Genomic DNA, 12703 nt, shown 5'->3' with positions numbered 1-12703 from the left:
CATAACTTTGAAGCCTATAGTTGGGAAAACTAATCCACTGTTTGGTTTTTTAGAGGCCTTTTAGCACAAAGTCAGTGTAAGAGGAAATCTTTTTTTGGAGGGGGGAGGTTTAGGCGTTTTGATTAACGTTTTTCTTTTTTCAAGTTGGGAAGTGACTGTAGGGAAATTAAAGGAAACCTTTCTCAGATGGTTCAAAACATTCCAAGGAGCCAGAGGGGGCTCGTTGCTGCTAATCTCCGTCATGCTTCCCCACTCCCCCTCCCTTCTTCCTTGATCATAACTTGTGATCTTGTAGGCATGAAAGAATTTAAGCCCTTCCCCCATCCTGAGCATCTCCTCCTCCTACTTCCTAGCCAGCCAGAATCCATGTCAAAAAGAGTCCGTTGTGAAAAACTTCGAGCTACTCCTAGGAGGTGGTGGTGTTGTAGGGAGGTGCTTTATTCAACAGGCATGAGTGGCAGCAGTGGACAGACTGAGATTCAAAAGTACATGTCCCTAGCTAAGTTTGGCCTCTTTGACCATACTGAACCCCCCAGAAGATCTGTAGGCAGACTTATCATGCATAGCATGGCTATGTTTGGCAGGGAGTTTTGCTATGCTGTGGAAGCTGCTTATGTGACCCCAGTGCTACTCAGTGTGGGCCTGCCCAAAAGTCTGTACAGTATAGTGTGGCTCATTAGTCCCATCCTGGGCTTCATGCTGCAGCCAGTAGTGGGATCAGCCAGTGATCACTGTAAATCCAGATGGGGCAAACGGAGACCCTACATCTTGACGCTGGGCATCATGATGCTGCTGGGTATGGCATTGTACCTCAACGGGGATGCTGTTATTTCAGGTAAGTGAACTCCATGATCTAACCAGGCAAAAATAATTCTATATCTTACTGTGAAATGGCCATAACTTGTTTTGTGTGCGACTTGAATGAGACTTGGATCAGAACAGATCACATCTCCCAGGCTATGAGGAAGCTGTTGTCTGGGGTGACAAGTTCTAGAGTTTTGAAAGTTCTTGATATTTAATACATCAGGAAGTTTTTATTCAGAAAATGATGTGAATGAATCTTAAATAGAATTATCAATTGAGTTTCCTTTTGAGTCTATTTCGTCTAACCAACTTAATTGAATACATAATTTCAACCAACCATTCTAGACACAAAGTTACTAGTAATTATCATTTAATTTAGAGACAAGACAAAGCTGGCAAAGTATCAGTGGGTCAATCCAAGGGGGAAGTTTTACAACTGCAATAGGTATATCTCCTTTGCCCCAATCATTAATATGCAGCTTGAGATATACTTTATTAAATAATCATACAATGTTAAAATTGGAAGGAAGCTTACAGGTCTAGTCTACCCTCTTCACTTTAAAGGGGAGCGGATGGAGACTCAGAGTAGTAGACTTGCCCAAAGCCATACAGTTCCTCGGGGGCAGAACTGAGACTTAGTAGTGGGCAGAAAGTTTCATAAAGAAGGGATTGGAAAACTTAAAAACAAGACATATTCCATGCAGCTATTCTTCTCTTTGGCTGGATGGCAGGGAAATGGGAGGCAGGATGCCTTGGTGGGTATTTTAAATGAAAATAAGGCCATGGCAACCCTGGCTGGACTGTGTGCAAAACGTCCTTTACTGAAAGCAATTGGTTGGAGAAATGCTTTTGATTCTTTTTCAGCTGTGATTACTAAGCCAAGCAAAAAACTGACGATCTGGGCAGTAACTATCACCATGCTGGGTGTAGCACTCTTTGATTTTGCAGCTGATTTTATTGATGGCCCCATCAAAGCCTATTTGTTTGATGTTTGCTCCCATCAGGATAAAGAGAGGGGTCTCCATTACCATGCACTCTTCACAGGTAGGGAATGAAAGTGCTTTTTTTCCCTCCTTTTTCTTTTATTATCCCATGAAGGGGAGGAATTTTGTGGGGGAGGAAGATAAATTGTGGTTGCAGTTTTCTTTCTTGGCTTTGCTAATCTTTTTGAATGAATAGATCAGTTGATCTGGTGCTGCTATCACGAGGGCCTTGTCTTCCGGGTCCATTTCTCTTGAGAAGGTCAGCTTGTGACTGGGCTGTCAGATTTTCCAGAAGGAGACTTATACAAGGATGTCCATAAGTCATATTTTCAACGAAGTGAACAAAAATGCCTTCTGCTTTTTACATGTGTTGTGTAAAGATACAGTGTTTTCAGATTCCTATTTGGATGAAGGGCATGCAAAAATTCCATACACTAAGGAGAATGCAGGCGTGTAACCTGCCTTTTTGAAATCTAGAGCTGTTCTCCTCCCTTCTGGGAGATGGATATTAGTTAGCTTTCCTCTCCTCCTTTCCTCAGTTCTGGGTCATGGGAAATAGAACTAAACTAAACATAAAATATTCCAGTCACCTCACTCATGTCACTAATACTTCTTTTGTACTGGACAGTAATTAGGGATGGAGAAGCAAAAACCATTTTGTAAGAAGGATATGTTCAGTTTTGTCTTCAAGGTCTAACAACCTGGGAAGATGTTAAAACATTGACAAGGATTCCAGTACATATTGATTGTTTGCCAGTATTTTATTTTTTTTTTACCAGCCTTTACTGGCTGGGGAAAATGTACCAATGGTAATAATGATTAAGAAGCATTTATTGAGGGGCTTGCTGTGTGAGGATGGGGTGGGAGATAATAAAAGGGAGCAGGTCTAGAGGGACCCAGGTAGAAATATAAGACAGCTCATACCTGCAAGGAATTTATAGTCTAGTTGAGAAGATTCAATTCCATTAAACAAGCTTTTATGAAATGGCTACTTTGTTCCCGGCACTGTGCTGATTTATGGCATAGTCAAATCACACTGTTTTGTTGTTTAGTTCTTTTCAGTTATGTCCAACTCTTCGTGACTCCATTTGGGGTTTTCTTGGCAAAGATACTGGAGTGGTTTGCCATTCCCTTCTTCAGCTCATTTTACAGATGAGGAAAATGAAGCAGATAGGGTTAAGTGACTTGCCCACAGTCACACAGCTAATAAACATCTGTAGTCATATTTGAACTCAGGAACACTAGTCTTCCTGACTGCAAGCAGAGCACTCTATCCATTGCTCCAGTAAGGAACTAAATAAATCCTAAAATGATTGGTGAAATGAATTGCTCTGCAATTTCATTTGTGTGAGTACTCCTACAGACACAGATTGTCATATTTAAGTTGACCATTTTAAAATTAGCTAAAAATTTAATGCCCTAGGGGCTAATCTAGTGATCAAAGAGTCATAACTAATTCAGAGCTTTGCCCTACAGGGCTGGGGGAGGAAGGAGGCTGGAAAGAGAGCTGATAGTAATGTCCCTGGGCCTAGCCTCTAGGTCTGCCTGATCTGCAAAGAGACAATAATTAAGCCCTTTGCAGCAAGAGAGAAGTTGTAGAGAGAAAAGGAAAGGGGGTTCGAGGCAGAATCCTGATAAACCCATGCCTAGGGACCTGAAAGAAAAAGATAATCTAGAAAGGAGAATATAAAAATGGGAAGAAAGACAGTCTCCAGAAGGAGGGAGTGGTCAGCAAAGTCAAATATTAAAGAAAGATCAAGAAGGATGAGAGTTGAGAAAAGGTCATTGGATTTAACAATGAAGAAAGACATCCCTGACAACCTTAGAGAGAACATTTTCAATCTGAAGCCATATTGAAAGGGGTTAAGAAGAGAGAGAAGGAAAAACAATGAATTTAGATAGTTTTTTCTTTTTTTTCTTTTTCATTTAATTTTTTTTAGTTAACACTTATTTTATCATCTCCTTCCCTCTTCCCCACCCCCATTGGACAAAAAGAAAAAAAAGAAAAAAGAAAAAGAAAACCCACGTAACAAATATGCATAGACAAGCAAAGCAAATTCCCACATTGGCCACGTACACAAATGTATGTCTCATTCTGTATCTTGAATCCTTCACCTTTCTGTCAGGCAATGGGTCATATATTTGATCTTAAAGATTAGAAAGGGGGGGGCAAGAATTGAAGAAGCAACTTCTCAGAGAAGATGGGAGATAATAGATCAAAAGCACAAGTGAAATAATTGACTTTGGCCAGAAGGACCCCTTTTCTGAGACTGATGAGAGGAAGAGAGAATGGGGACAACATTCAGGAGATTGGAATTATAAAGTTATGAAGGAGAGGGAGCTTAAGATGGTTCGTCTCAACTTTCTCCGTAAACTATGAAGTAAGGTCTTCTGATGAGAGGGAGGGAAAGAAGATGGTAATCGTAGTTTGAGAACAGAGAGGTTAGGAAACAGAACTGTAGCAAGTATGACAGGTAGTCAATCAGGAAAGAGGAAATTGATTGATTTGCATCACTGAGAACTCAGTTGAGATTAGATAGCAGACATTTTTAGTGGACTCAGCATGGAGACTTCCTCCAGCATCTGGAGAGTAAGAGTGAAAAGGTGGCCAGTGGGAATAATCCAGGGTTGGAATCTGCAAGGGAATGACCAGTGATAGGATAAGGGGCAAAGAATTTGAAAGTAGATAACGTTGTAAAGTTGAACTACATAACTATAGAATCAAAATTGAGGAGAGAGTAAAGTGAGATCAGAGCAAGGAGGCCTGGGAAATTGGGGAGAGGGGGAAGAGGATTGACTGGAAGTTGTGATGAGGATGAAGAATAGGTTTAGGAGAGGTAAGTCCCAGGAGAGATGGAATGATAAGAGGTTATGGTCAGAGGAATTTGTGAGTTTTGGATTTTGGAGACTGAAAACTTGTGGTGATGATGAAGTCAAGAGTATTCCCATGCGTACCTGAGATTCTGGTCACAGGAGATGAAGTTGATGAACCAGAAATCCAAAGTGTTTGAGAAGACATCAGCATGTACATTGAAGCCCCCTAAGCATAAGGATAGGAATTGGGATAGAGAAGATTGTGGGCTGCTACTGACCTTTCTTGTGAAAAGTGGGAGAATTGAAGAGGAGGACAATGGATAGCTGTCCCCGGAATCTTGATAGGGTTTTATATATATATATATATTTATATATAATGATGGAGTGAACCATGGAGGAGAAATTGCTGAGTAATAGGGGGTGGGAGGTAAAGGAAGTGGCATCAAGGCACATTAACTATACCCTACATCCTAGAGAGGGTGGCCAGGGATGTAGTGTCTTCTGGGAGAAGTCAGGTTTCTCTGATTACAAGAAAACGGAAACTATGAGAGGAAGAGGTTGATAGGAAGGTCAGTTCATTAGCAATAGAATGGAAGGCAATTTCTGAGACTAAGCTGTAAAAGAACAGCTCACCTGCTTTGGTAGATCGAGTAGCCTATGTCATTGAAATTACAGGTTCAGTTCAAAGAGGAAAACAGAAAACAAAGAAAAGCAAAACACTAGTGAGGAGGGAAAGGGAGAAGGAGAAAGAAAAGCATAAATGGGGGAAATAGGATGGAAAAGATACATAGTAATCATAACTGTGAATGTGAACGGGATGAACTCTCCCATAAAATGGTAGCAGATAGCAGAATGGATTAAAAACCATAATCCTACAATATGTTGTTTACAGGAAACATATTTGAAACAGAGGGACACACACAGGGTAAAGATAAAAGGCTGGAGTAGACTATATTATGTTTCAGTTGAAGTAAAAAAAGCAGGGGTAGCAATCCTGATCTCAGACACAGCAAAAGCAAAAATAGATCTTATCAAAAGAGATAAGGAAGGAAACTACATCTTGCTAAAAGGCACCATAGACAATGAAGTAATATCATTACTAAACATATATAGCATCCAGATTCTTAGAGGAGAAGCTCAGGAAGTTACAGGAAGAAATAGACAGCAAAACTATACTAGTGGGGGACCTTAACCTCCCCCTCTCTGAACTAGATAAATCTAACCACAAAATAAATAAGAAAGAAGTTAAAGAGGTGAATAGAATATTAGAAGAGTTAGCTGTGATAGACCTCTGGAGAAAATTGAATGGGGATAAAAAGGAATATACTTTTTTCTCGGTGGTGCATGGCACATACACAAAAATTGACTATGTACTAGGGCATAAAAATCTCACAATCCAATGCAGAAAGGCAGAAATATTAAATGCATCTTTTTCAGATCACAATACAATAAAAATTATATGTAATAAAGGGTCATGGAAAGATAGACTAAAACTAATTGGAAACTGAATGGGTCAAACAACAAATCATTGGAACAATCAATAACTTTATTCAAGAGAATGACAATAATGAGACAACATACCAAAACTTATGAGATGCAGCGAAAGCAGTTCTTAGGGGAAGTTTTATATTTCTAAATGCTTATATAAATAAAATAGAGAAAGAGATCAATGAATTGGGCATACAACTTAAAAAAACTAGAAAAAGAACAAATTAAAAATCCTTAATTAAATACCAAATTAGAAATACTGAAAACCAAAGGAGAAATTAAGAAAACTGTTAAACTAATAAATAAAACTAAGAGCTGGTTTTATGAAAAAAAAAAACCCAATAAAATAGATAAACCTTTGGTTAATTTAATTTAAAAAAAAAGAAGGAAACCAAATTACTAAAAATGAAAAGGGTGAATCCACCACCAAGGAAGAGGAAATTAAAACAATAATTAGGAACTATTTTTCCCAATGGTATGCCAATAAATTTGACAATCTTAGTGAAATGGATGAATATTTACAAAAATATAAATTGCCCAGATTAACAGAAGAGGAAGTAAAATACTTAAATAACCCCATCTCAGAAAAAGAAATTGAACAAGCCATTGATGAACTCCCTAGTAAAAAATCTCCAGGGCCAGATGGATTTACAAGTGAATTCTATCAAACATTTAAAGAACAATTAATTCCAATACTATATAGACTCTTTGGGAAAATAGGTGAAGAAGTCTTATCAAATTCTTTTTATGATGCAAATATGGTGCTTTTACCTAAACTAGGAAGAGTCCAAACAGAGAAAGAAAATTATAGACCAATTGCCCTTATGAATATAGATGAAAACATTTTAAATAAAATATTAGCAAATAGATTACAGCAACTTATCACAAGAATAATACACTATGACTAGGTAGGATTTATACCAGGAATGCAGGACTGGTTCAATATTAGGAAAACTATCAGCGTAATTGATCATATCAACAATAAAACTAACAGAAACCCCGTGATCATCTCAATAGATGCAAAAAAAGCTTTTGACAAAATACAACACCCTTTCCTATTAAAAACACTAGAGAGTATAGGAATAAATGGGGTCTTCCTTAAAATAATAAGTAGCATCTACCTAAAACCTTCAGCAAGCATTATATGTAATAGGGACAAGCTAGAAGCATTTCCAATAGGATCGGGGGTGAAACAAGGATGTCCATTATCATCACTGTTGTTCAATATGGTACTGGAAATGTTAGCTTTAGCAATAAGAGAAGAAAAAGAAATTGAAAGTATTAGAATAGGCAAAGAAGAAACAAAGCTATCACTCTTTGCAGATGATATGATGATATACTTAGAAAATCCTAGAGAATAAAGTAAAAAACTACTTGAAATAATAAACAACTTTAGCAAAGTTGCAGGCTATAAAATAAACCCACATAAGTCATCAGCATTTCTATATATTACCAACAAAGCCCAACAGCAAGAGAAAGAAAGAGAAATTCCATTTAAAGTTACTATAGACATTATGAAATATTTAGGAGTCTACCTACCGAAACAAACCCAGGAACTATATGAATACAATTACAAAACACTTTTCACACAAATAAAGTCAGATCTAAATAATTGGAAAAACATCAGTTGCTCATGGGTAGGCTGAACTAATATATTAAAAATGACAATTCAACCTAAGTTAATTTACTTATTCAGTGCCATACCAATCAAACTACCAAAAATTATTTTATAGAGCTAGGAAAAATGATAGCAAGATTCATTTGGAAAAATAAAAGGTCCAGAATATCAAGAGAATTAATGAAAATAAATGCAAGGGAAGGTGGCCTAGCCATTCCAGATCTTAAATTGTATTATAAAGCAGCAATCATCAAAACTACTTGATACTGGCTAAGAAATAGAGTGGTGGATCAGTGGAATAGATTAGGTATGAAAGACACAGTAGTCAATGACTATAGTAATCTACTATTTGATAAACCCAAAGACCCCAGCTTCTGGGATAAGAACTCACTATTTGACAAAAACTGCAGGGAAAACTGGAAAAGAGTATGGCAGAAACTAGGTATAGACCAAAATCTCACACCATATGCCAAAATAAAGTCAACATGGGTTCATGATTTAGATATAAAGGCTGATAATATAAGCAAGCTAGGAGAGCAAGGAATCTTGCTGATGATTTATGGAGAACAGAAGAATTCATGTCCAAACAGGAGATAGAGAACATTACAAAATGCAAAATGGATAATTTTGATTACATTAAATTGAAAAGGTTTTGCACAAACAAAGTCAATGCAACCAAGATTATAAGGAAAGTAGAAAATTGGGAAAGAATTTTTACAACCAGTCTCTCTGAGAAGGCCTCATTTCTAAAATATGTAGAGAATTAAGTCAAATTTATAAGAATACAAGTCATTCCCCAATTGCTAAAAGGTCAAAGGATATGAAGTCAGTTCTTAGATGAAGAAATTAAAGCCATCTATAGTCATATAAAATGCTCTAAATCACTATTGATTAGAGAAATGCAAATCAAAATAACTCTGAGGCACCACATCACACCTATCAGATTGGCCAACGTGACAAAACAGGAAAATGATAGATGTTGGAGAAGATGTGGGAAAATTAGAACACTAATGCATTGTTGATGGAGTTGTGAAGTGATCCAACCATTTTGGAGAGCAATTTGGAACTATGCCCAAAAGGCTATAAAGATGTGCATACCCTTTGACCCAGCAATAGCACTTCTAGGGCTGTATTCCAAAGAGATCATACAAATGGGAAAAGGACACACATGTACAAAAATATTTATAGCAGCTCTTTTTGTGGTGGCAAAGAATTGGAAATTGAGGGAATACCCATCAATTGGGGAATGGCTGAACAAGTTGTGGTATATGAATGTAATGGAATACTATTGTGCTATAAGAAATGATGAGCAGGCAGACTTCACAAAAACCTGGAAAGACTCATATAGACTGATGCTGAGGAAAGTGAGCAGAACCAGGAGAATGTTGTACACAGGAACAACTATATTGTGTGATGACTAACGTTGATAGACTTAGCCCTTCTCCATGACGCAAGGATCTAAAACATCTCTGAAGGTCTTATGATAGAAAATACTATCCACATTCAAAGAAAGAACTATGGAGTTTGAATGCAGATCGAAGCATACTATTTGCTATTTTTTTCTTCTGTTTTGTTTCCTCTTTCTGGTGGTTCCTCCTATTGGTTCTAATTCTTCCTTACAATATCACTAATGTGAAAATAAAAGAAATGTATATGTATAGCCTATATCAGATTGTGCACCGTCTTGGGGAGGGAGGAGATGGAGGGGGAGAAAAATTTAAAACTTAAAAGCTTATGGAAGTGATTGTTGATAAATCAAAATAAATTAATAAAAAAAGAAAAAAATTCCCCAAAGACCATTGGCCTAGACTAGAATGAGCATCTTTGCCAGGCAGTGAGCTTCTTATTATGGGGGGGGCTTATTAGGTTGTAATGGACATTCATGCTCAGATACTGATTAGAGTGGGTGACTTCTGAGGTCACTTCTACCTCTGTATAAGTCTAAAATATTGATGCCCAAGGCATTTTTCTCACCAAATACCTTGCTGCTACCTCATATCAAATGGAAAAACACTTTGTTCAAAGTAATTACTTTCAGGGATCAGAGAGGCCTGAGTTTGTAGCCAATCATGTCCAGACTTACTGCTTTTTTCTGAAAGGCTCTGGGCAGCACTACCTCGGTGAGGACACCATCCAGCACAGTGAGGTGTTTGTTTGCTGAAGGACTGACCTTCCTCTGATGTCAAAGGAGTAAATTTAGCAAACTTTGCATTGCTGGGACTTTCCCCATGCAGACCCATGACAGCACTTATGTTGTGTCCAGAGAACAATTCCATTTCAAAGTGTCAAGGTAGACAGAGAGCATTATGAGAAAATGATCTGCATAATAAATATGTGCCACAGTCAACTCTGCTTGGTTAACTTGGTTAACTATCTACAGCAAAATACTGAATCTCAGCTCAGTTTCCCTTAACCATCCACCCCTATGGGCTGCTTTCCTTCATATCAGTTGGTGTGTGTTCAGAAGATACGGATTCATTTTAATATCAAATTAGGCCAACAGAATAAGAGAGAGATCTGCTATAAACATTATAATCATATGAGTTTAGTCCAAAGTCACTCTTTCTATCTTGCAGTTTGTTGTGAAGATCAAGTGAGATAAGCCATAAGAAAGTGTTCTGAAAACTGTAAAATGCTATACAAATGTAAGATTTTAATGTTAACAGTAGTTTCTAACAAGACCAAAACATTTGGAAAAAATGTTTTAGCAACTACTCTTCACTGCTTTACAAAATGTCTCCTCAAATTTTCAGAAGGTCAGTTCTGTATAGGACAGTTACAGCAAACCATAGGTACAAATTTTTCTTTGGATTTCAAAATAGTACGCTATCCATCAGTGCCTGGATGAAATTGTTGTTGTTGAGTCATTTTAGTTATGTCTGACTCTCTGTGACCCTATTTGGGGTTTTCTTGGCAAAGACACTGGAATGATTTACCATTTCCTTCTCCAGCTCATTTTACAGATGAGGTACTGAGGCAAACAGGGTTAAGTAACTTGCCCAGGGTCACACAGTTAGTAAGTGTCTGAAGCCATATTTGAAGTCAGGAAATAAGTCATTCAGACTTCAGGCCCTGTGCTCCATCCACTGTGCCACCTAGGTGCCCTAGGGTGAAATTAAGCAGAAGTTATTACCTACTTCAGAGGACCATAGAACACTGAGTTCAGCTGGCAAAGAACTTTAGATGCGATTTAATCCACCCCTCCTTCCATTTTATAGATGAAGAAAGTGAGGTCCAGGGAAATTAAATAACTTTCCAAAAGTCACAGAGGTAGTATTGTAGCAGAGCTGGGATTCAAACCCAAGTGCTCTGACTCTCAGTCCCATGCTCTTTTCACTGCATCATGTTGCCTCCTATACTAAACCTTGACCTTATCTTTCCTCCTTTGGTCTATCCTCCCTGAACAAATCTATTCAAGACAGATGAACATCAATCCTGTTTTTGAGGACTTTTAGGGAAGAAGAGGGCAGTTGGGTGGCACAGTGGATAAATTGCCAGGCATGAAGTTTCATCTTCCCGAGTTCAGATCTGGCTTTAGACACTTACTAGCTGTGTGAACCTGGGCAAGTCACTTAACCCTGTTTGCTTCAGTTTCCTTATCTGTAAAATGAACTGGAGAAAGACAAACCACTCCTGTATCTTTGCTAACAAAAGCCCATATGGGGTCACAAAGAATTGGACAAATCTGAAATGACTGAACAAAAACAAAAGGGAAGGAGACTCCGTTACTTCCTTTGGTAAGCCATCCTAGGGTGTACTGTATTGAATTAAATCCTTTCTATTCCATTTCTGTATGCCACTTCTCTTATACAATTGCTCATTAGTAATATGTTGCAATCTATTCACATCTAAATCTTCATTGTCCTTTAGGTAACCCATAACCATAATTTTTCAGAGGCAAGTATTCCATGAACCATAATATCACATCATTGGAAGACTAAGGAGAAACTTGAGATAATTAAAAGCACTCTAAAATTTCCCAAAGAAAATCCAGCCTTCTTACCGCTTACTGCTGTGTCTAGCTTATCCATCAAAATGTTTGTAAAAGATGTATGTACTAATTGAGGAGTTCTATGGGTTGTGATCATTTTGGACATATTTATCAAGAGCATTACAATATGACAATCAAATTCCCCATGAAATGATGTTTCTTATTGCTTTTGTACATATAATAAAACCAACTTCTCCAACTACTTTTATTTGCCTCTCCAAGAAAAACCCACAAGCCATCCTTACAGTAAGCTGGAACTTAATTTTGTTTTCAGGTTTCATTTATGCTGAGAATGTCAATACTGATGTGATTTAATTTCAGCAATGAGTAAATCCGCTACATATTCTTACATTTAGAGTAATATCCATTAAGTAAATGTTTATATGTGGTCTAAAGGCTGTGATGCCTTTTGTTGCTGCTTTTTGGAGGCAATGGGGGTTAAGTGACCTGCCCTGGGTCACACAGCTATTAAATGTCTGAGGGCAGATTTGAATTCAGGTCCTCCTGACTCTAAGACTGGTGCTTTATCCATTTCACCACCTTGCTGCCCCACCCTTTACCCTTTTAGCAACCACTTTGCCACTCACTGTCCCTGCAGAAATAGAAGGGGGCCTCATAGAAATGAACGTCATTTTGTTCTTTGCTTTATTGGTTGTCAGGACCAAAGTGGCAGCATCTCTGTACTTAGCTAGATTGGGCCTTAGTACCAGATAGAATCTGTTGCCAGCACTGTAGCTGAGACCTTTCCAGCACTATAGAATGTTAGATTTTGTGCATTGCTAACAAATCCTTTAAAGACCCAAAGCTCCCTCTGAGCTATATGAGACACCATAGTATATGCCCTTTTGCAATTTCTAATAAGTCATTTTTGTGGCCCATCACACAATGAGATAGTATAACCCCCAACAATATTTTTACTTAGTCAGCTTCATAGCCATTGAATGTATCTTGGTCAGTTATAGATAGATAGATAGATAGATAGATAGATAGATAGATAGATAGATA

At 37.8% G+C, this 12703-nt stretch overlaps 1 protein-coding gene across 4 annotated transcripts in view; it reads left to right on the top strand.

The window, feature by feature from the left end:
• The first annotated feature begins 450 nt into the window (after positions 1-450).
• Positions 451-12703, top strand: part of SLC45A2 (solute carrier family 45 member 2) — a 63397-nt gene continuing 51144 nt past the window's right edge. For all 4 annotated transcript variants that reach the window (XM_027869136.1, XM_027869139.1, XM_027869138.1 and 1 more), the window contains exons 1-2: positions 451-835; positions 1669-1848. In XM_027869136.1, the coding sequence (XP_027724937.1) occupies positions 451-835; positions 1669-1848 (565 nt within the window). The remainder of the gene's footprint in view (positions 836-1668; positions 1849-12703) is intronic.

This window comes from Vombatus ursinus, unplaced genomic scaffold (assembly GCF_900497805.2).
Source record: "Vombatus ursinus unplaced genomic scaffold, bare-nosed wombat genome assembly UNPS02014791.1, whole genome shotgun sequence".
Classification (NCBI taxonomy): Eukaryota; Metazoa; Chordata; class Mammalia; order Diprotodontia; family Vombatidae; genus Vombatus; species Vombatus ursinus.
Note: the sequence above shows the minus strand (reverse complement) of the source record. Positions and strands in the feature narration are given on the sequence as shown.